The 25,159-nt window shown below is 45.4% G+C and overlaps 1 protein-coding gene across 1 annotated transcript; it reads right to left on the bottom strand.

Moving 5' to 3' along the window:
* Positions 1-32: 32 nt before the first annotated feature.
* On the bottom strand, positions 33-23,993 carry LOC135399976 (motor neuron and pancreas homeobox protein 1-like). Its single transcript, XM_064631709.1, has 3 exons — positions 23,471-23,993; positions 1,749-1,909; positions 33-1,394 (listed from the first exon to the last, which is right to left on the bottom strand). The coding sequence occupies exons 1-3, from the start codon at positions 23,886-23,888 to the stop codon at positions 993-995; spliced, it is 981 nt and encodes a 326-aa protein (XP_064487779.1). The 5' UTR covers positions 23,889-23,993; the 3' UTR covers positions 33-992.
* Positions 23,994-25,159: the final 1,166 nt, after the last annotated feature.

Below are 25,159 nucleotides of genomic sequence, written 5' to 3'. Positions count from 1 at the left end.
GTAGCAAGCAGGAATACGCCACCACATTTTTTTGCATTGTTAAAACATTTAGTGGAACAGTTATGTACATGCTGAGGTACGACGATGGCAAATGTCAATGTTCTATATAGAATGCTTTATACAGTTCACATGTGCGTACACCCTGTATTGAGAAGGAACCACGAGTTCTTTGTTATGAGCAGGCAGACGGTTCACAGTTTGTAATTTTGCCCCTCCACGACACCAAAGGCGCCACTGTGACATCTTGTGAGCAGACACACTTCTCGCCTTCACTTCTATGCCTGCTTCATGTTCGTGAGCCAATGCATCTGTACTCATGGATCGCTCCTGGCATGCCTGAGTGCCAGCAGAAATGCTTGTGCGGAAGTACACGCTTCTCAGATGTGGAGATACGTATTGGCCGGTCTAAATATGATGCCCTGTAAGGATCAGCTCTTACGTGCATGTAATGTCATGCTGTACTTTGTCTTGTTACTGCCGTTTGGACTGAAGACGGTACTGGATTCTATATGTGCGTTATACTTTCCGACACAAACTAGCAATGTCTACAAAGAAAAGTCGATGGCTGATATTGTATGTAACCTCGAAATTTTGAGATTACAGTCTGAATCACAGCAAAGCATATTCTTCTAGTGACAGAAATGGCAGGCCATTTGCTATGAATATGCAGCTGTCATCTACGGCTGAAAGAAACCGGGGCACGCGTTGACACTATCATCTGTTGACTCCTCGCATCAGAATAGACGTAAAATGTCACAATCACAATCGTAGTAAAGAGTCGCCATTTCAAATCCTGTCGACAGCGCTTCGCCTTTCTTTGATCATGTCTTCTACACCTACGGACTAGAGGCGTCAGCCCTGCCTGGTAAACCCACCGTCGTGACTCTGGTAACTCACACTGCAGCACTTGAAAGGTGCCGAAGAACTGTCGGCGTCGAAGGTCACTCTCAGTATCAGCACCAGTCACGTGTGCCGTCTCTAAACGAAATCGATTACACTACATAGGGCCGATAGATAAGATCTGCATTCCGGTGTCCCGGTGGGGAGCACAGTGTCGCACTATTGCTGTCCGGTCCAGGCGTTAGGACAAGATCTGATTCCACGTCACTGTTCCCTCTTGAGGAGACGCTTTCGCTGTCTGGCATTCGGATGTGCAGGTCCCTCGGTGGCGAGTCCGGGTAGTCGGATCCCGAGCTGGACACAATCAAGCTGGGCCGGTGGTGGTGGTGGTGATGGTGATGACCGGTCGTCTGGTGAACCGGGGATTGCGCTGGTTGAACCGCCGGTGTTTGCTGCGACTGTTCACTCTTCTCGGAAGTTCTGCTTTTAGATTCTTGTTGAGCTTTCTTGCTTCGTTTCCATTTCATGCGCCGGTTTTGGAACCAGATCTTCACCTATGTTCATGGAGGTTAAAATTCATTAGTGTTCTTTTTTGTTTGTTTGTTTGTTTGTTTTTAAACAAGCGGTTTTCGGGCGAGCAGAGAGCAAGCGAGAGAGAGAGAAATACATGATTATGATGATATGGGGATGACTTCGGGGGAGAGCAAGCGAGGAAGACAATGCAGGCTGCAATTTTCATATATCGCGCTAAGCGAACATCGCAAAAACATGTAAACGAAATTTGAGCACTGTAGTATGTGCACTTTAAAAGACACACATGTAATCACGCGCGCATGCAGTTAAAAGTTGAGCAGCAGCACGAAAGAGGCGTTAAGCGCACATAGTGTTTTGAGTGTGAAGGAACTGACCTGCGTTTCGGTGAGCATGAGATTCGTGGCAACCTCGAACCTTTTGGGCCGCGAGAGGTACTTGTTCATGCGGAACTGATTCTCCAGTTCTAGTAGCTGTTGACTCGTGAACGCTGTCCGCGGTCGCCGGGTTTTACCCAGGAGAGCGGCCTGGGGCTGTCCTGGAAGGGGAAAAGACAAAACGGGAATTTATGATATTGAAGAATGTACCATGATGCCGGACCTGGTCCAGGGACAGTTAAAACGAAAGCAGTGAACGCGGAACATCATGCTTCGTCTTGCTGTTCATCTCAGTTCTCCTTCCTCCAATGCTATATGTCAAACGTGCGAGTAGACATGCCTACAGTTCAGTAGCTTTTTTTACAGGTTTTTACGTGTATGTAGTAAAGCATTTGTTATATTGTTGTATGGAAGCACCATTTATTAAGCATCGATACACTGCAGGGAACTAAAGCTACATTTCAACTACATAAAACATGTCACTGTATGCAGCTCAGCTACAGTGACAGAGAAGCGCCACCAGAAGAGCCAAATGAATCGCGGACTGCTACACGCGTGGGGTCAGCAAAAACTCGCTTTACACCGACGTGCTCAGAAAGTTTATGATCTTCACACTTTTTTTTCTCTCTCTCCCTAATGAAACGTGACGGAACTTCACAGCCATTTTTTTTTCAAAAGGCCTACCATAAGCAAACATAAACGTCGCTCCATCCTGAAGGGAACACCGGTAGGTGCCGGCGCATTCCAATGCCGCGTCTGCAGTTTACACTCAATCTCTAAGCCTACATCACACCTCCTTGCCTCGCTTGGGACGAATAACGCTGAATTCAGCAGAAAACGCTTCGACAGAAAGCAACATTGTCTTTCAATCTGCCCCTCGCGACAGCGCTGCCATTCTCGCCAAGAAAAGAACGCACAAAGAGAGCGCACTCGCCCAATTTTCCTCAGTGTGTGAATGGCGAAGTCTCTATGCGAAGAAAAGAAAATCGGACGATATAAAAATGCGACTGGAAAAGGAGAGTGTAGCGAAAAAACGAAAACTCTGAGCGACTCGACAACTCTATTCGGCGCGCGCGTCGTAAAATAGGAAGGAAATCGCATTACCTAATGATTACTAGCGCGCGTTCACATAAGGCCTAGCCGTATATATATATATACATATAGGAAGAGGCCCCCTAGTGCAGAATCATAAATACAGAGGCAAAACACGACAAAATACGTAGCGAGGTGCTTTGGTAAACACTGGGTGATTGGAGGTCCCCGAGGAGAGCGGGAAAGCTTCGATAAATCGTACGCTCGGCAGGATTTTATTATTTATATTTATACGCATATACAACAAAAGAAAAGCCCCCCCCCCCCCCGGAACGAGGGTACCGGGAAAAACAGACGAACAAATACGAAACATGCGGCGAGAAAGCGTCGGCTGAATGGATTCTTCCCCTGGGAGGTAAAGAGGTCTGCGTATATCGTATAAATATCTAGATATAAGGCAAGAAAAGGCAGACCACGTTTCGTGGGAATGGCAGGCAGTTCCTTCCTTCCTTTCTCTCTCTCTCTCCTGCCGGAATTCGAAAGGCGCTCAAATGCAGAGGCAGCGGCCGTATTTGTCAGTGGCCGGGCCGAAACAGAGTGGATAGGTCCAAAATAGGATTGGGAAAGAAAGAGTTGTTTGTGTTATGGAGCGTATACAAGGAAAGACTGCGAACGGACACGAATGAGATTCTGGTGTGGTGCGGATGTGGTGCGTTTCCCGGGTATGCTGAGCGAAGCGACAAGCATATCGTGTCGTTTATTTTATGCAGCCACGCTTATCGGAAGGTCGTAAATGCCTGCTCGCTTGGCAAGCGCACGCACGAGGTGCGTTCGGCAATTTGCTTCCCTCGGTGTAAATGCAGTACACACGCTTTTGCGCGATAACGCAATTTTCTCGCTCTGCGCGATACCACCACTGCCGTATATACCGCCGTCGTAACAAATGCTCCTACGGGGATCCGCGATGGGAAGAGAAACTGATGCTGAAGGGAAGGGGAAAGGATCTGCGTGACGTGTCTGTCACGTGATGGTCCAAGAAAATGTCTTGTTTAGAGGAGAGTGGGGAAAAAAGGAAGGTGCCAGCTCTCGTCGTCTGGCGGACGTGATGGAAGAGGAGGTGGCTGTGTTACGGACGGACGCAGCTGAAGAAATCCTAGGAAATAACCCCTCAGTGGAAAATAAATGTATTTTGTGACAATAAATGCAGCAGCAGCGTACTGCGTACACTATGTAAAGTCTGGAGCACAGTGTCAATACTAGCGACTGCAGCTTTCACAGAAAAGGGACAGTCTTTGTTTGAAAAGTTAGCAGCTCTTGATAAGATCGATTGAACCTTTTTCTGTTCATCATTATGAGATTACTCCCGCAATTTTTTGACACAATTTCCTTCAGAAATTAAACAAACATTTCATCAAAGAAATCAGAAAATGTCGCAAGAAGTTTTTCCTAAGCAGAACAGTCCTACACTATAACACCCAAATATACTTAGTTGGTGCCTCCTCCCTGTCACTGTCATTGCTGCTGATGTCCCTTATTCGTTTTTATTACCACAAACGTGATAATTCGACATAATCCAGATGCACGTCCAGCTATGCTCCATCCGGCACTACATGCGAATACCGATCTCCACCTATTCTTATCAAGCTTATACGGTAGCAAGTTACATGCATCTAACATCAGGAACGGTACCTTTATAAACCCTTTCAGCCAAATTAATACGAAAGTGACTACGCACCGGCGTCAGATTGCAACTCACACGTCAGACAAGCGCACACACGAATCCCTCTCCCACCCAAATATAGAGCTCGTCGTTAACTGTATTCACCGCCATATCGTCTGCTCTTTTAATCCGCCATGTTTACCCAATCGCTTCTAACGCGCGGTCGCGCATTAAAAGAGGGCCCGACCTCCCCGTTTCATCCCATTAGCGCTCCTCTGTCAGCCAATTAAGCGCCCTCCCATCTTGCTAATAGAATCCGAATGCATATACACACAGCCCCGTAAAAATTTATCGGAAACCAGCGCGACAAAGGTCGGGAGAATAACCGGGAGGGGGGCGCCACTAACGAAGAGAGAACAAGCACAGATGTCCCGCATGGTGGCGTTGACGGCAGTCTCGTTTTATGTGCCACAGTCGGTCGTCATATAAACAGACACATGGAGAGGTGCGTGTTATGTGCATACTGACGTCAGCTTGCACACTTGAGCATTTTCGAGAAAATTGGGAGTGAGTGTGCTAGGGAGGGATTCATGCAGGTGAAATAATGTTTTTTCTTCTTAGGTGGAAGGGGAAGAGTTAAGTTCATACATCGTTATAAAAACAAAGTAGGAAGGTGTTCCTGTCACGTTGTAGTATAGCTCTGTCCCCGAGCGCCAATAAACCAATACCTTTGCAGACCACGTTTGGTTTCGGAATCAACATGCACCTGCTGCTAAATCGGCGGTTGTAGACGACATTTACGTATGTCTTGAGGCGGTTGGTTTGATTCTTTGCCAAAAACCGTCTTGATTATCTAAAAAGTCTTAAAAGACTCCCGAGCTGCGTTCCTTTAGTCAAGCTACAAATGTCAAGTTACATATAGGACTAACTTCGATCGAATGATCGAATCACCACTAATACGACGCAAAGGTCGATTCATGTCCATCTCTAGACTTGAATTTGCGGAACTCACTCACTCTTATTCTCGTGAGCCTAGAGGGACGTTATACGACAGTTTCTCTTCACCACGTGAAACCACGTGACGAAGTGTCTGTCCAATCACAAGGCAGCTATAAGGGGGGTATATGTAGACCGACATGGGTTCATAGAAGAAACCACGTGCGCCACACCTTGAAATGTTGTTTCCTTATTTGAGAGAGGGACCAATGAGATCGCTCCACGGGCAACAGGGGAGAGAGGGAAACTGAGGAGCTGCACAGATCTACTTGCATAGCGTATTCTCGTCATAGCCAGCGCGAAAGTGCGGACAGCAGTAAGCACAGCGATGATGCACACGTGCCTGTACTGAAACCTAATTCGTTCTGAGCATGCGTGAACTGTTGCATTTCGCTGTATTCTCAGCGTACAGACATAAGATATAAGCCTCATTCGTTTCTGTCCACACCGTCGGTTTAACCTAGTACATCATCACACATGGAACATAGCAGCTATCAGATACTGGCTCATTTTGAATCCTAAAAACCGCAACTGACAATTAAATTAATAAAATGGAGGTAATAGAGCATAGTGTGACACTCGAGGACAGGTCATCACATAGCGCACACCTCAAGCGAAAAAAAAAATGAAGGCTGCCTAGCTCTTTTTTGTATCCTTTTTTTTTAAGCTCGCTATAGGCGGGGGCGCAGCAATTAGCTAGTTCTGGGGACATACGTAAAAAGCGGGACTCCGACTTTCGAGCAGCAGGTTGAGACTGCGGGGTTGTAATGAATTTGCGGTGAAAGAGGGCAGTACCCCACCCTGGTGCACACTCCGTGCATTAAAATTCATGAGGCTGACACAACCCCGAAACGGAGTACGAGACCCTTTGGAGTGGAAAGAGCTACCCCCTCCTTGTTCTCCCCTCGACCGTACCGAGCAGCTTTAGCAAATTTCATCATGTGTGACAGATGGGGTGTGTAAACGATCCACGAACGTCAATTTGTAAGACGGGAAGAGTCACCAATCAACGCCCATAAAGTAATTGGAATAGATTGCCCCGGTTAGTTAAGTGTAACTCACGTGCGCTTTTCGTGCGCAGTGTACCGTTTAATAGAAGCAGAATCTTGTTTGGCGACGAAACACAGCTAATCACGAACGACAGGCCGACTGAGGGAAGCGTTGGGTACCCTAACATTGAGTTGAATGCTATAACCTGTATAACGACAATGTTCCTGTCGTTGTAAAATGTTCCGTAATGCCGAGATGTTGTGTTGCAAGTTTGTGGAAGGCGAGCGTGGTGACCTGTTGATTGTATACGGACATTTTACACTTAAAAAAAAACACTAGTTTTGTAATAGGCGTATCGAATGTGTTATTAAAGCGATAGCGTTATAGGGCCCACCATCGTCGACGGTTGCGCGTATGTCAGTCCGTAACAGTTGTGGAGAGAGAGAGGAAAGAAGTTGCAATGACACCGAAGAACAAGTGCTGGTGCGGGAAGATTAGGACCAGAATCTTGATCAAGATCAGAATCGGAACATGACCATATAAAGCAGAATGCCAATAGGAATGCGGCCAATTTTTATTTAAATGTTACGGTTACAATTTACAATCGCAATTTATCAAAATACGAGTCCAACTGTGTTTTCTTCTCTCTCTCATCACCATACACCGACGTCTAACTGAACGCGACAGAATACAAATTAAAACGGATATATTCCTTTAAAGTGCGTTGGCCTTTCTGTTACACTTACGAGGATTATTCGCCCGACTCTTCCGTAGTTGAACTTCCGTGCGTTGAGCGGAAACAAAGCGCCCGTACATCGCGGAATAGGAATTGGTCCTGCGTGCACAAGGGAACATCTCCGCTCCGATTACGTATGTATGTATGCAGACGGCACCGCTGACTCCAGCGCCACCGTGAGACAAGAACAACGTAACAGAAGGCGCAAAAGTCAGACGTCGCTCGGTGTTGAATTAAATTGAAGTAGAATGAAAATTCTTGGAAAGTACGCTGGGGACCCGGGATAGAACGCTGTTCCGCGTGTCGTCTGCTTCTACGCGCAGTGCAGGCGGCAACAAAATTGCGAGTTGTTTGTGCGTGTTTACAAACTGTTGTCTTGTTTGCAGTCGCTTTGCCCGCCCGTGATTTACTTTGAGGCTGAAGGGCGTCGTGTAGGTCTTCTGCCTCCTTTCTCGGGTTCTATTTTTTATTTTTTTTTATTCTACGCCGAAAACGCTTCGTGAGGAAGATCGTTTGAATTTTGTTGTGCCAGTGTCTGTTCTCTGCGCGACGTTTGAATCACATCTCCTTCCTATACGTCCTTCAAAACAGATGCAACCAAGTGTCTGTCGTGATGTCAAATCTTTTCTTTCCTTTTTTTTTTTTGTGTGTGTGTGTGTGTGCCTCTTGTCTGTTTCTGTTTTTGTAGTTGTGTTGTACAGTGTTTGTGTCGTGTCGTTTTTTGTTTTTTGTAGTGTTTTTTTAATTCTGCGTTAGCGCCGCGAAGCAACTGTGGCTATGAGCGGCGTACAGACGTGGACAGATGGAGAGAGGACAGCAGGAAGGAGTGGGGGACAGGGGAGGTTAGTCAGGGGGAACTGTGCCGACATTCGTCTGGAAATAAGTCTTCGGAAAACCCGAGAAAAACCTTAGCCGGTGACAGGAGTTTTTTCGTAGTGTATTGTATTGTACTGTATTGCATTACCAATGTGACGTATGTTGTGTGCGCCAATATTATGGCCCCTGTGGCCGTTCTTGGGCACCAATAAAACATTTTATTATTATTAATAGTATACGTTCGCTGCAATGGACGCTGTGAATGATGCTACGCTATTCAGGGTGTCGAACCGAAACGTTGTTTCATTCCGGTTTTCGGTTCGGTTCAAAGGCAACGGTTCTGTTCCGGTTCAGCTCCGGAGTTGAAAAATAGCGGTTCGAACCGGTTCAGTTTCACATGATATAAGGAGAATTGGCTGCAGCGAAAATAACCCCGTTTGTTTTCTCCCAGATGTCAAACAGAGTGAGAAAAATAAAAGCAAGGTCGCAAGGTTCCACCAGGTGGATTAGAGAAAAACAACGAGCCCGTCTTGCGCTCTGGCACATTGTTGCGATGTGGGGATCGTGCACATATAACTACAATTTAGTTAACCTATGTAACAGCAAGTCGTCGATTATTTCCGGAGAAAGACGGGACCTTTGACTCGAGAGAATTAATTTCGAGTTTACCTAAACACCGATGGATGTCATGTAGTGTGCACTTCAGCTCTTGCTGTGTATGCTCTTGAGTTCAGCTTACCACTTGAACCGAAAACCCCAAATATTTTTTTTTTCAGTCTGCCTGCTGAGATTTGTTAACGGTTTTGGTTCTATTTTGGTTCGCCCAAAATAATGTTTTTTTTTTCGGTTTCGGTTTTGGTTTTCCTTTTACTCCGGAACCCTGACGCTATTTGTGATTCGCGCGACGAAAGCGAACAAAATTATGTGTGTCGGTGAAACAAACCAATGCGCCAACAAACAGTCGCAGTGATATGAAAGAAGGGAGAAATTACATAGGGAACAGAGAAACAACACAGCTGTTACAATATGAATTTGAATGTCCGAGTGGAAGCGTCTGCAAAGCTATATAGTATTGCCATGATATAAAACACACTGAGTCAAAAGTGTTAGAATAGAGCACCCAAGAACATTGAGTCCCCAAAGAGGTAGTTTTAGAAAAGTAGGGTACCCAAGCACCCTTTGGACACAAAAGAGCCAAGGCGTCGCCACTGCGCGTGCCCAGAACCGAAAAGACGTTTTGCGCAATATGCATGTGACCACATGCCCCAGAGCGGCCCTGGGTATACCCTATTCTGAAACTACCTCTTATTTCCTTCAGGCCGCGCTTTGTCTTCTGCAACGGAACCTTGACAGAACAGAACCAAACAGAACCTTTACAGAACCTGATCGAATCTTTACAGACCAGAACAGAACCTAATATAACCGAACAGAACCTTTACAGAACAGAACCTAGCAGAACCGAACAGAACCAGAACACTGGTCGCTTTCGTTGCACGGCGTGCCCGTCTCCAAGATGTCTAGAGCGCCCTCTACAAGTATCCGAAGATCCTTCTCGATAGCCTAAGACTGCTCAAACATAGCAGACTGCCGTTCTAATGTGTTAGCCATGGGGGCTCATTAAGCTGTCAACTCGTATCACTTGCCTTCCAAGATAAAGGAAAGGGGCTAAAGGTTCGAGTGTGATATGGAAGCAGTTCTTGAACTCTTATGGCAGATTTACAACCTTTTTGATTGACGGGAATGTTGTACACAGTGCGTTCTATTGCACGTTGACTGAGACAGTAGTCGGTATCTTACTTGCTTCCAGACTAACGGTAAACATCACTAAGCTATTCGTGCGTTACGTGTGTGTGTGTGTGGGGGGGGGGGGGGTATGTCATGAGGAGGAAGGTCGCGTAGTTCTCTGAACCCTACGTGGTGAGTCGGAACTTTTACGTCATTTCTTGGCATATAACATGTTACACTCTTAGAAATGAACTTTTTACCAGCTCCTGTGGCATAGTGGTTAGGATGATCGCTTTCCACGCCGAGACTGGGAGGTGACACGGGTTCGAATCCTGTCACCGGCTGTGCTGTCTGAGGTTTTCCTGGGTTTTCCGAAGACTTTCCAAACGAATGTCGGCACAGTTCCCCCTGAAGTCGGCCCAGGACGCACACTAAACCCTCTGTCCCCCGCTCCTTCCTGCTGTCCTCTCCCCATGTGTCCACGTCTGTACGCCGCTTATAGCCACAGTTGCTTCGCGGCGCTAACACATAATTAAAAAAAAGGAAATGAACATGACCGCATAGCACGCTCCTAGCCAACCATCATCTCGAAAGATATCGTTATCTGCCCTGATTTGTTGAAAACCGGAGTTGTAGACGCTTTTTTTTTTTTTTTTTTTTTGCGACAATAATTATGAATGAATTATGTGCTATGCGGTGAAGTTCATTGTTAACAGTGTAGGATAAGCGATGAGTTGTCTGTGTTGTGTCGTTTTTCATTGTGCTCGATCTCAGGTTTTTTAGTACAGGGTTTCTCCACCAGGTAGCTTGCATACGTGGCATTTTATCACGTAAGGTAAGCGCCTCCAGTGAGAAGACTGGACTTTCACGCTGAGACTGGGAGGTGACGCGGGTTCGAACCCCTGCACCGGCTGTGCTGTCTGGGGTTTTCTCTGGGTTTTCTGGCAGACTTTCCAGACGAATGTCGGGACTCGAGGTTTATACGAAATTTAGGGACTGCTTGCAGAGCTGGGGAGTAAACTTCAAATTCACGGGACTAACCTAGGGAGTAATTACAATCTACAGGGGAACCATAGAAGTCGTGATTGCTCCCCAATTTAATACTTTCTTTTTTCTTACAGCGCGCCACTCGCAGTAACTTTCGCCTCGCTTCATTCTTCTTCATTTAGTCTCCATTGCTGCGAACAAAATAATGATCTGGGGCTAACAATAATGATGAAGGCTGTGAATGATACCATGAAATCTGAATGTGAACATTCAACCATTCTATTCATGCGCATGCGCGTTCAACCTTCGCAGTGCAGTGTTGCGTGTGCAGTCGTCACAGCCGAATGAGTGTTTGCGAAAAACGAAAGTAAAGAGGGCCAATATTGAGTGAAGCAACGATAAGAACTGACGCTGATTTATCAAATTTGAGTACCTCACATAGCGCCCTTCTTAGATCTCTTGACGCGCCTTTATTTCCCCCTCCCCAACCGACAACTAAATAAATAAATCGATAGAAAATCAACGCTTTCCTTGCAAGTATATACACGTCACCATGAAACCTTCCGCCAGAACCCATTACCTTATCACTCCTTGCGCGTTTATCTCAGAAACATTATCCCCCATCACTTTCTGCAATGGGGTCCCATCCAGGAAATTACTCTCCAAAAGCTTTTTTTTTTTCTTCTACAAATAACCAAAAAATAAAATAAACAACGCTGGGCGTCTTTCTCGCAGCCCTTCTTCAGGATGTCAACAAAAACAACATCCACGAGCGCTCAGGCACACACTAACACAAACACACACATACAAGCCGCAGCCTCGCTAGCCACAAAATATCTCGAAAAAGAAGCAAAGCGTCGAGTCGTGTCAACGATATCAAAGCGGATAAGCTTTTCCCGGAAAGCGCTAGTCATTTGATGGAACCGATAGATAAACGGAGCCCACGTCTGTATATGTGCTCCATTTTAGGCAATCTGTTAATCGTACTCCTTTAGAGTCGGCTTTCCTCTCCAAGAAGACCGTCGTCATGACAACCGGGAGGAAGGGGGCCGGCTTGCCGGGTGTGGTGAAGGGAGGGTATCGATCTCCTGAGGAATCCATGTATTGACGCCACGAGAGGACCTCCCCCCACAAGCGTCGGGATATTTCATTCCCTGTTCGTGGAAAGAAGAAGGAAGAAGGAGAAGAAGAAGAAGGAAGAAATGGGAACTCATTTTCTCGCTGATGCCGTTTGTCCGTTATTTCTTGGCCGTTTCTCGTCTATGTATGTTGCGTGCTTTCCGGCGATCTCCTCATCATCACACTCTGGAGCCCGAAAATGGACTCGTTAACATTCCGATCGGTTTGGGCCAGTTTCTTTGACGTCGAAAAGAGAATCGTGTTTGGGGAGAGACGGAAGCGAACAATGGAGGTATATAGTTAGAAAAAAGCCTATATATAGTCAGTGTTGCCAAATGGAGTGAATGGGAAGCTGCGTCAGCGCCGCGTGGAAAAATCGCGAAGTTTCAAAAGGGTCGTTAAGTTGGGTTATTAAAATACTTAAGTGCTTGCTATTATTTAACAGTATGTGTACTATATATGTGCGGGAGACAAGGCTGATACCCCTGACTCATGGGCACTCTTAAGGCCTTTCCAGATAAGGATACCTACCGGAACGGCGTTTGTGCCCATTGACACGCGATAACGGAGATTTTCCTTTTAGGTAACGGGCCTTTTCGCAAAAGGAGATCGACTATCTCCTTTCCGATCGATAGTAGCACCCGCCGATGATTAGCAGACCCCGATTATTTAGCACACAAATGCCTATGTTCAACATTTTTATCAGTCGTTAAAATAGTTTTCCAAGCTTACAGGGGCCTTATCATATCTTTTTCGAGTGATAATAAATTCAATAATCTCGCGGTCAAATGATCGCGCCCAAAAAGACAATACAGTACGGATACATGGGCTGTAATAAAGTTATGGGAAGACATTTTAAGGTGGACAGAAACAGAATAGTGAAGGCTACGCCCGTATCACCCAGGCATTGAGCAATTCCGTAGTGCGCTAAGAGATACACAAATTCGAGATCGTCATTGTCGTGTGTGTGTCGTCAGCGGCGCGAACTCCTTTCCCTAAGGGATCCTTCGAAGCTGTAAAGGACCCCTACTTCAAAGGAGGTCTAGCCTGCCCGTGTGTCACGGCACGGGTATATAAGACGCGTATAGCTTTTTTTCAATTTAATACTTTGAATAAATAACGATTACATTACGGGCCCCGATCTTCAACTTTCACGTACGCTCGCGCAAGAGCTCGTGGCCAATCACGGGTTGAACCTAGTGATGCATTTAACGCGCGATACAGCGACAACAGCGACCTCTTTCTTTAGCCACCCCCACCATTGCGTTACGGGATAACGACCAGTCGAAGATCTGCCCCCTGAAAATTTTTCGGAAATGTACGGTCAGGAATGTCTCATAAGCTTCCTGCCACACTTTCCTGCCCATAGCTTCTTGCCATAGGCTTATGATTCTGCTTGGAGTAAACACATACACACACGAAGTCATTCCAACAACTAAATGACTAAATTTGGAAGGCGTGAAAAAGAGCGCTGTTTTTGTCAAACCACCAGTCTTTCACTTTCAACAAAACAGAAAGACACTGAGAAGGGGCAAGCGCCATCTAGAGACGTCACAAACACATACAGCCTGTAGTCTAAACACGTAACAAACAATAAGAAAAAATCATCAGTTAGAAACCCTATAGTCGTACAGTTGCTAATCATTAAGTCTCACTTCAAAAACACTATGCATAGCGAGATTCCGCGAACTTTAAACAAAAAGAGGGATTATTGCGTGTTTATTGGACCCCCAGCGTGCACTGAAGACGAAAATATCACAAGGAAGCACAGTTATTAACTGAATATACTGAATACTTCGAACTGATACCTTTCTCTTTGAAATCGAATTGTGTCTCGTCCTCTGTCTGTATTCTAGCGCTTTTAATGTAATCAAGCGAGAAGCACAACCAGCTGATTGCTGCCAGTCGATAGTGATAGTTTCTGAGGGGATACAGCGGCACTGCTATCTGTTTTGATGTCGTATCTTGCAGGCGCCCTCTTTGGTCCTGGGCTGCACAAACCGTTTGAAAGTCCACACGTCTGGACACGGGTTGCTATGTTTTCTTTTTCTTGTAAAAGTCACAAATATCTACAAGCAGAGCGCCTGCGGTGATGTCTTCCGTGAAAAAAAGTACAGGCCTCCTGCCTCGGTTTGTTCGTTTGTATGTGAATGTGTGAGAGTGCATGGAAGAAGATGCGAGAGAAAATGTGGCCGGAGTGAATATGCGTCTGTATCTTCCTTAACGAGACCTTGACGAGAACGTAGTGTAACGGTATAAGCGCATCTAACCGGACGGACAATAAGAGAGAAGTGGGTTTGATTTCCGCTACTGGTAAAAAGTATTAGTAGTACCTGTAATAGTGAGTTTTAGTATACCGTTGATAAAGTTATCGTGCCTATCGGAACCAATCGCAGTGGTGCGTGACTCAGAATCTTATCCACTGATTGGTTCCGGTTGATACGGTTCGACGCAAGCCACGTTATCAACGGTCTGCTAAAACGCTCTAATAAGTAAAGCGCGGTATTTCTTGTGCGCTCCGTAAGAAATATCACAGGCACGACCGTACGTCGAGACGTTCGTCAAGGATGTGCAGAGTGCTCGAAAAACATTGTCACATATTTTAAGTTTCCAGGTTTGTTACAGTAGATTATTAAAAATTATAGATGTGAATACGCTATTCTGCCATTTTATTGAGCTGTCGAGGCATCACGGACGCTTTGAAATCATCCCTAACGCATCTCTGATACATGAAACAACAGAAACGTACTGTATGCTTCAAAATTTTAAAGCGTAAAAAGGTAAACATTGTAACGACTGACGTTGTATGGTATGTTGTACTGTATTGTGTGTTGTATTGACTGCTACACAATTAAGCAAATCCGCGCATACACATGAGACTTAGTGGGCTAAGCAATTGGGGATGTTAATGGGGCAGTGATTTTAAAATTTCGCGATTTGTCCGCAAAGAACGTGACCAAATGACAGTCATTCCATTAATTTATAGCTTTTATTACGTTCTCCGGCGTGTAGTGTAGCGCCCATTTACTTCATTTTTGATTCATTTCAAACCTCGTATACTTTATATTACATTACTATATGTAAATTTACATATACTATATACTACTTTATATACATATATATACTATATACTTTACGATGGGCTTTATATTCGAAAATGTATTTTTTCGGTATCGTTAATGATGCTCGCGTATATAGTTCGATACCTTTATCTTACTTTATCACTTTCGATAAGATCGCTGCTAACAAAGTATCAGCTATTTCTTGATTAACATCTTCGAAATAAATATAAGCTGCTACGTTTGCTTTCACCGGATCGTTGCATTTTCTAGTTTTGAACATACGTAACAGCATGACACTTTAACATGGTTACCGAAGAGACAAGACTCTGTATTGTTGACTGGTGGTGGTGGTGGTGGTGGGCTCACAAAAACAGTGAGCCCATCTTTCTTAACGTTTTAGCCTACAATTTAGAGACAATACTACAAGACAACTTCTCAAGAAGAAGTTTAATTTCAGAATGAATTTCCCGAAATAATGATATTGGCACGCCTACGCGCAGTCTCCTTCAGTTAATGGTTGTTGACACGTTGCCTTTGCAACAATTACAATACTAATTAAATCGTCATCTTGTCCACTCGCTATTTTTCTCTTTTAACAAGAGACTACGTATGTAAGTGCGGTACTTCATAATGAAGGCGCCTGAGCAATGGGCAGAAGAAAGAGAAAACACAACACGAAGCGCTTGTATATTGTATTCTTGGCTTTGGGCCGTCGTTGGTTTACAACCCACGACACGTACAAACTATGGAATATGGCAGTCAGTTCGATTCCTGCGACTGCCATGTTACAAATTACAATCTTTCTTCGTTCCTGGGTCTTGTGTTGTGCTTACCAGTTTGTGTGTTCCAACCCTCAGAACAGTTATGCTTTCCATTACAGTAAAGTAAAGTAAAGGCGGATCCCACATGGCGCGTATTGCAGCGTCATCTCATCGTCATCATTTATTGTTGTTGTGTATTGCACTTCTTGAAAACAGCGCGCGTGATACGCGGAGCCTGAATACGCGGAGTGAACTACACAGTCGCGTAAAACCAGCTCGTGTGGCTGAGTGGTTAGCGTGCTGGCCATGTCACGTCGAAACTGGGAGGTACCAGGGTTCGAATCCCGGTGCCGGCTGTGCTGTCTGGGTTTTTCCCTGGGTTTTCCTCAGACGGGGGCTGTCAGACATATGTCGGCACAGTTCCCTTAGAAGTCGGCCCAGGACGCACACTCCCTCAGATGGTGGTGGTGATGGTGAAAGGGCTTGCCGTTGTGGGCCTCACGTATGTGGGCAACGTCACGACTGACGCCCTGGGGAAATGTGCGTCCTGGGCCGACTTCTAGGGGAACTGTGCCGACATATGTCTGAAAGCGTCTGAGGAAAACCCAGGAAAAACCCCAAACAGCACAGCCGGCACCGGGATTCGAACCCGGGTACCTCCCAGTCTCGACGTGACATGGCTAGCACGCTAACCACTGAGCCACGGGAGCTGGGAGCACTTCCCCAGAGCGTTAGTCGTGACGGTGTCCACCACCACCAGTCGCGTAAAAGCACTGGGTGAACGCGAGGAACCGTGAGCCCCATTTCAACACTTCTGCTCAATCCGCGTGACACACGGCCGGTTCGACTGGCTGCTGCGCATGCGTCACTATTATGCGCAGCGTGAAATTGAGAACCTTCTTGACGCGCTGTTTCATGTACAGAAAACGGATTCTGTGTGCGAAATTTTACGTTGCGCGTGACACGCAACGTGCTGCGCTCTGGAATACTTCCCAGAAAAAAGAAAAAAAAACTGCCATAAACATGGCTCCGCGCTGTCACCATAACATAACGGGTGGAGCATAACGAGGTGGAGAAGTATGATGGCAAGTCACCGATGACGTTACAGGGGCAACTCGTTCTGGTTCGCTGGTCAGTGGGGGTCAGCGCCCTACCCCTTTGTCGTCGTAAACCAGTTTTGCCAGTTCCCCCGGAGAATTGGGGATAGAAGGAGCGGCCGAATCATGACCGAGCCAGGAGCAGTGCTTTTGGAGAACCCTGAACAGCTGAGTAGCAGACATTTCTCTGGACCAATCAGCGAGCGTGGCCCCTGTGTCAGCGCGAGGTCCCAGACAGATCACAGGCTGGTACTGCTCTGTGGGGTGAATTAATTCTTATAGAGCATCTTACTGGCCTGCTTAGCAGTTTTATACAAAGAAAACAGGGTGTTCAAAATGACTTCTGTGCTACTTTAACTCGTTCGTTTCTGGGCCCCTGACACAATACACTCACGTTATGCAAAAACGACTACGGACGCTCGAATAACCATCACGTGGTACACCTTCAGAGGCGGGAAGAGGGGGACGTTCGCGTCGAGCACACGGCGAATCTCGAGTGCACTTTGTCCGCGCTGCCAGCCAAAGTGCCTGCTAATGCGCGTTCTTCCGTCTCCTTTTCAATCTTGTCAGGTATAATCGGCGTCGCTTATCGGCCGCCCTGTACTCCAGAGAGCCGTGAATTTGCCGTGTTCTAACACATCGCTCGATCTGCAACGAGCTTTCTCTTTAGACGCTCAAGTGCATTCGTTGCGGAGCAGATAACGCGATAAACGCGTCCGTCCGTCGAGTATTCGCCTAAATGTCAACTACTTTTGTCCGAATTTTCTGTCCAAGGAAAGACCGATAAGGGGCGCCCGTTTTTCTGCACCTATTAACGATAAGTGCGTGCTTGCTTTTCGGCGTTCTTCCATGTTCGAGTGTGTGTGAACACAAATTCCATTTCCTGCATCAGGGTTCGCGGTGACAAGCACACGCGTTATACGTTGTCCATGTAACAACTTCGTGAGGGTATAACCGAAACGTCAGTGTATACACGCCGCTTGGATGTTGCACGCCACGCGAATAATGTCTATGGGGCTGTTGCAGTGAAGTTTGCACAGCGCCATTTCGGGCCCAAACGGCCGCGGATCCCAACGGTAAGGAGTTCCATCAGCGGGTTTTGCGTGGTGTGTCAAACGGTATGGTGCCAAGGAAGCTACAAAACCTGTAGGAAATCAACAGAAAAAGCGGTGCTTCTTGAAAAGCGCGAACAACTCGAAACCGTGTACTTGAAAGTGCCGCGTCGTCTGCTAAACTGGGGAGTGTTGCATGATTTGGGGCGCTGATGTTGCTGCTCACTCGCGCCACCTAGCCCAGAGCAACAGGCCCATACGAGATGCTGACATATTCGCAGTGAAATGCACCGTGAAAAAAAAAAAAAAAAAAAAGAAAGGGAGGAGTCACACCGACGTCATCTACCCCATTTGGCTGTGCCTGTATACCAGGTGCTACCAGGAGCAAACCCAGGGTTGTCTAAATGTCGCGGTGATCGTATTTTATTTTTGTCTCCTGCGTTTCTCTCCTCTTTTAGCATAAAATGTACGGTTTTGGCGAGGTGATCACGCGAATGACTGTCACCGAAATCTGCCTCAAAAACCCCACTGGCTGCCATATCTTGTCAGGTGCTTTATGAATTGCTCCATAAAACCTTCTAAATTGAATACAAATGTCCCCGCCCCTCGCATTTTTGACCGGCGCCATTGATATCGTTCCATTAATGTGAACTACACGGATAGCTTTTACATATACGCGCAATTATTCTATAACGAAGGATATTTGATACGCAATCTTCTTCCTGGATGTGGCCTTTGTGTTTTTCCATTGCGAGTATTGACGAAGCACACTTATCGTCCTTTTGGCAGGCATCGGATTCTTTGTCTATTGGATACACATCAGACTTTATAAATCAAAGGTTGAGCCTTTCTTCTCGCGTATTAACGATACGTAGTATGTAATTGGATTATTGATATTGGATATTGATTATTGATTCACAAGGTTAGATTGGATTGGATGGGAAAATGGGAGACGGTGAATTTGTCACCGGACGGATTCTGCTAACAAATAGCTAGCTGCATGACTTCTGGTATGGTTATATTACTTCCGTGTCTCATATATATACCGACATTTCTGTTGCAATGCCACAGCTGCAAGGATAATGATTGGTTACCGTAATCATTGGTTACCTTGGGACAGGATGGGTAGCTCAGAGTACTCAAAGCCATAAAAAGAACACATGGCTCTTGTATGGGTGATGTATATTATGCACGGTGTATTGTTCTTTTCCGTTCCAAGTTAGGCCTAAACATTTCAGTTTTGTTTTCACGGGGACCATGCTGGGGAAAATATCTCGAGAAATTTCTGTAGCGGTGCACGTGTTAATTGGCCTTTCATTTTTCCATAAAGCGACGTCTGGGAAAATGGTTTTACTAGTGTTTTTTTTGTGTGTGTGTGTTGTGATTGATTAGTTGATTATAAAATAGAAAAAGAATTGAGAAAATTGGCTCCACATACATGGAGACCAGCTACTCCATGCCACGTATGCTCACTTAAAGAAACTACGGGTGTACGTATACACTTGACATAACACACACAAAAAAAAAAATATAGGGAAAATGATGAAGGGAGGAAAGTCAATGAGTAGAAAAGAAAAAAAAAGACAGGGTGAAACAAACAAACAAGAAACAAAGACCCAGATGGGAAAGCAACCTTTCCATCAAAACAGTCACGAAACCCCGCCAAAATTGTTTCGGAAACAGTTTCAACCCAACAGTCACAACACAGACAAGGTTGTCACGATAACAGTCACAAACACGACCAAAAATGTTTCAGAAACAGACACAACACAGACAAGGCTGTCACAATAACAGTACGACTGTCACTCACTATACCCACTCGTTATTCGGAGCATGGAACTTTAGAAATTGTCTTCCACCCCAATGTCCCTCAAAAAGGACCTATACAGTGCACTCCGACTCTGGTGTGCAGATCAAGCACCCAGTATCTTAGATGTATCAAAAGGGCGACGATCCATCAGCGTGGTGAGCGAGGACTGTAGGCGACTACGTTATTTTGTGACGTATTCGGCAAACTATCGCCTATGGCAATGCATTTCGGTTTTTGGGTTGTAGAAGTCAACATCTCCATGTTTGTCAATCCTACACGTATCCTATATCCTATCCTGCGGCCATCCAAAAGCGCCGACATCGTTGGTAAACTCATATACACTTCGAAAGCTTCGAATTACGGGCGTCTGGTAACTAAACACTTCGCTTCTGTAGGACAAAAAAGACAGCGACAACAATAACAACTTTATTTTATGATGCACCTCATACAAGTCAAGAAAGCTGAGCCGGGAGGGTCGTTCCTCTCGTCCGACTGTCGATCTATATGATGTCCTATATTCCTTGTGGTTATTCAGAGATGCATATCCTTGTACCAAAAACTCTCCTGTGATTCTAGTAAGTTTTGCTAGGAAATATTGTCTTTCCCTTTATTTCTGTTATGAAACTTTCGAGAACCGTCGTCTCCAAGATTGTGCGATGCGAAAGTATGTTTCTCGAAACATATTTTCACGTCGCAGGCGCGTAATGTCAAAGTCCGAGTTCGCCATCCTGAAGCAACCTAAAAATGCTCTTGTTTCCTTCTACTATATACGTGCATTCTCGCTTGCTATCAATTTGCATATCCGCTAGCAATCTCCTCCGGCCATGTTGTAGCATTAGGAGAGAGAAAAAAAAAAGATAGGCATTCTTAGTACACAAAGGATATGGACAATTGACCAACCGTATACATACATTTTTGTTGTGATACAGCAATGAATGGATGAGCGAAAGAAGTTTGATGGAAATCTGAAAAGCATTGGCTACATGGTTGAACAATACTGACGCTCATGCAGTTTCTAACAACTGTTGCGATGTAAATAGAATTAATACTACGAATTCAACCTCTTTAAATGGCACTTTAATCGACGTCACAGTTATATGCTTTTTGTTATACAATTCACGTTCAGGTTTCCGTAAGGTGATTTTTCCGAATGCGAGGGAATTGTTTTTGTTTATGTTGTTGGAAATAGTTGTTGCAGCTCAGCTTGAAACACCCGTCGTTATTCAGTGTCTCATACAAGTACTTATGTCATTGTTGTTTATGTTCACGTGGGTATTATTGAACATAAACTGCCATTATTCGTTGTTATGACTTCTATTAACTTCCAGCATAATCCGGGCACAAAAGTGCCAATGCGCTGTCTGTGGTCCATCGCTAAAGTTCCGGACAAGTATAGGTTTCACCTGACGAAACTGTGACTGCGATAATCATTAGACTGATAAAACTGATAAACTGATAATCATTAAACTGCGATAATCATTAATCGTGAACAAACTTGGAACATTTGATGAAAGGTGAAAGTCACTGAAAAGGTTATCCAGCTGTAGGGATCGCTCTCTTCAGAGACATCTTTCAGAACATCAGTTTCTCTCTTGTTGAAACATTTGTTCTTCCATTTCCTGTCTGTGTGTTTATGTGGGTTTTTCTCGTATAGGTGGTTTTCGTTTTTTCTTCTTTATTTTTATTTTTTGTATATGTGCCGATTTATCTGATTGTTCTTTATTTAAGTAAGTAATCGACTACGAAGTGAGTTTATTTACCAATCCATTATTTTAATTAATAGTATTCTGGGCACACCTCTCGTCATACTCGCAGCTTGGAAAACAAAGGAGTACACGTTACTAATAACAACGCGTTGCACCATGGGTGTGCGCACACCTATAAGAGTAAAACGAATGCCAGATGGCACTCATGTTGTATGCATCCGTCAGGCACAGGGCGTTCGGTGCCACGGTAAAATATTTCCGGAACATCGAAGAGGACAAAAAGTTATGCCGCGCACGGTGTCTGTACGAAACAATGGACCGTAGCCACGATCCATGGAAATCTTGCCCACCCATGAAGTACTTTAATCATTTCACTTTTATGATCACTTTTCACTCGCTCATTCACTATGCTGTCATCACGTTACCATTAGCCAAACTCACCCCTGGTGACCTGTGATATTAAGCACCCTTTCGTGGTATACGAGTAAACTGGGGGAAGCCGGCTCAGCACTTGTATGGAGCCACAATATTATTTCAACTCCAATCCAATGTTGTATGCATGTCGAAGCGAAAGCCTCACAGGAGCTGCCGGTCTCCATCTATATATGGGCGCCTGCTGCCTTCTTCAGCAAGATTGCATTGACTGCTGGATTCTATAATGTCCACGTTGCGGCAATGATTTGCTAGTGCAGTAAAGAAGAAACGTGATTTTTTTTTCTTTTTTTTTTTTTTGTAAAAAGATGTATAACTCGTCGCCCCAAGCACCTGTTTTGCAGATTATATTTCCTTCGTTTTGCATATTGCAACTCTGCCTGCAAATTTCGAAAAGTGCACTTGAGAAAAGTTGTGTGAATGTGTGACTGGCAACATACTTGGCAACAGGATCTTGATTTTGGTTCTGAACCAATGTGGCCAGACGCGGTTCCAGGATTTTTTCTGAGAAGGCGGGGGTCAAGGCATGCTTTATACGCCCCTGAGGCACGGTTTCCCCAACGCTGGTTAACTCTAAACCGAGATCAAGGGTTGCTAAAACTTGAGGTTAACACTCGGATCTTTTTTACAGGCGTTAGTTGGTGACATGGTGAATGCTTCAATAACTTCCTCTAGTGAAGCAAAGTTAAGCGTTCAGTTCACGCTAAGGGACGTTTGATCTCGGTTCAAATGTTAATTTCCGTTGTTTGACATACGACATATTGCTTCGTTTGTCAGCTGACCGCAATGCGAATGCATTGAGAGAGAATGCGTGAGAAAGTTTTTGCAAACCGTGTACAAATACTAAAGTCTAAATGCCTGTAGAATAAGTTTCAAGTTCGAGTTTTCTTTTTCTTTTTTCTCAGCTTGCACAAAATCAATGTCATACAGATTTTGGACAGAATGATCGTATACATTAAACGGCACGAGCTAAAAGGATCAAACGCCATATACGCGTGAGAAATACTGAAATGTCTGACGAATCCTTCTGTCGAAGAGCTTGTTGAAGAGTTTGACTGCCGTCCTGGGTTTGTAATATATAATTGCAGTGCAGCGTACCTTGGCGAAGTGCCGAAGTAACATGCGAGTTAAATACTTTAATATAGTAATGGCATTTGTCTTTCCGAACACAGTCAGCGTATAGCTCGGAGCCGTCTCAAGTCATTCTTTGCACTTCTGGCTAAGGTATAGGATGTCAAATCTATTTTTACGGAAGTTGAGTTATCCATCGTGTTGCCACGTGCATATTCATTCGCGAATTTACTCGATATCCTCAATTTTTCATGATTCAGAAATTTTATGGAAACTTTGTTTGCTTCACTGCTCCCACGAAAAAAAAAACGTGATCTTTCTAACTCATTTCTCTCTGCCGTGAAAGCATTTGCTGTTTCACTGAGCCGTTGTAAAGTTACTCACTATATAGTTATTTGAATTGGGTTTCTGGTTTTCGGTATGTAATTATATTTTCTGAGCTAGGTATAGGACGAAGGTATGTGACAAAGAAAAGTTATTGTTATCCAATGATTATTTTTTAGCCAATTCAAACTTGTTCCACTGACGTTGGTTTTGCGTTCATTTTTTACGCGTTCAGGGAGGTCTCAAGAATTAGAATCACTGAAAACCGGGAACCCTAGCGTATGAACGACATTCAATGGTTTGTCAACGGGATTCTACGAGGAATGCAGTATAGTATACCGCTTACCTGCCACATCGGCGGGCCTCGGGTAGAACCCAGCCGACCGAGCCAGCCACTCCAAGGAAACATGCGACTTGAGCCCGTGATCTGCCAAAGTCGGGTGAAAAGCGCTGCCTGGAATCAACGGAGGCAGTCCTCCAGCAGCCATCCCTCCACCGTGACCGGAGATTCCATAAAGAGGATGCGCACCCAGCATGGGATAACCAGGAAGGGCCCCAAGAAGTCTCCCAGAGGATGCAGCAGCAGCCACAACCGCAGCAGCCACTGAAGACGGCACAGAAGTCACCGTCGGCATGGGAGGTGGGCTCCCGGCGTCCGAGGGGCTACGAGACCCTCCGGGCGACCTGGACGTCGCGTCTGGACCTCCGCGTGCCAGAAGGGCGTCGATACAGAAGGACTTGGCGGTGGACGTCGTATCCGCCATGGCCGGCCGTTGTCCGCCAGGTCCTGAAGCACGAGGACGCGACAGCTCGCGCCCGGGGCTCGACTTTCCCGGTTATTTTTCCGGCGGTGCACCGTTATCGGTAAAGCGTGGCGGCAGCGAACGTCAGAAGGCGGGTTCCCGTCGTGGCGGACACCCGTCAAGGGGCGGCGCTAAACGCGTCGAAAAACCCAAGAGCGTGGCGTGCGGCTGGAGGGCGGGCGCTCCATCAGCCACGAAGGGAGCGGGCGAAGGGAGCAGCGAGAAAGAAGTGGGGAAAGGGAGGCTTTTGTTGGGGATCAAGAGAACGTTGCGAAGTCCAGAGGAAAAGATGTTGCAGGAAGGATGATCGGACTATAATATTTCTGAGTGGGTACGCGAGGAAGCAATCTGCGGAGACTGAAAGGATGAAGGCTGTGACCCGAACCGTGTCCCATTTCGTTGATTTCAGCATTGAGATTTGTTCTGTCGGCCGAACGTATGGCAAAAGTGACATCTCGTGGACGATGTAGAAAGTAGAATGCTTTACGGTTTGACGCGTGGCTGTTTTTTCGAACAGCGTGCTGAATCCAGAAAAAGGTGAATATGACGACAGCACTTTCTAGCTGTGTCCGCGTGTTGCCGGTTATGCCAAATTTTCAGTGTGTTCTCTTTTTTTTTTTTTTTCCTCTCTCTTCTTTGTCGCCGGATCAACTTACATCATAACGGGGGGTCTCATGTCCCTCAACAGCGATCACAAGCGATCACGAACGAAGTCAAAATGGTAGGCTTGTGGATCAACCTTTCACAGGATAGGTTGAGTTTGAGTTTGATTATAGAAAAAAAGAGAGAAGATATTGAATTCGTCACCTGACGAATTCTGCTACTCCCACAAAGATCCCTTAAATGTAAGGAAAGAGAAATATGAAAAGTTGAAAAGATAAAAATAGGAAACCATCACAGGATAGACAATGCTTGTTTGCTTGCTTGCTTGCTTGCTTTGTATGGGTTGAGACAGATCAGTCGTGGGGTAAGGACTTGCTGCTCTTTTAGACAACGCATCCGAGGTAGACCTGTACAATGGCCCGAAATTGACCACGCACGAAAGAATCAACCAGCGATCCAACGAGCGAACAACTAAACAACCATTGAGTCACCGAAACCTGAGGGCTCGAGTAATTTTGCGAATAGTCGATTAATTTTCCGAGCAAGTAATTTTTTCAAGTAATCCGATTACAAGTTTGAGTAATCGGCTACAAGTAATCGATCACTTTTCGACAAAGCTTTCGACAAAG

The sequence above is a fragment of the Ornithodoros turicata genome, chromosome 7 (genome assembly GCF_037126465.1).
Source record: "Ornithodoros turicata isolate Travis chromosome 7, ASM3712646v1, whole genome shotgun sequence".
NCBI lineage: Eukaryota > Metazoa > Arthropoda > Arachnida > Ixodida > Argasidae > Ornithodoros > Ornithodoros turicata.
Note: the sequence above shows the minus strand (reverse complement) of the source record. Positions and strands in the feature narration are given on the sequence as shown.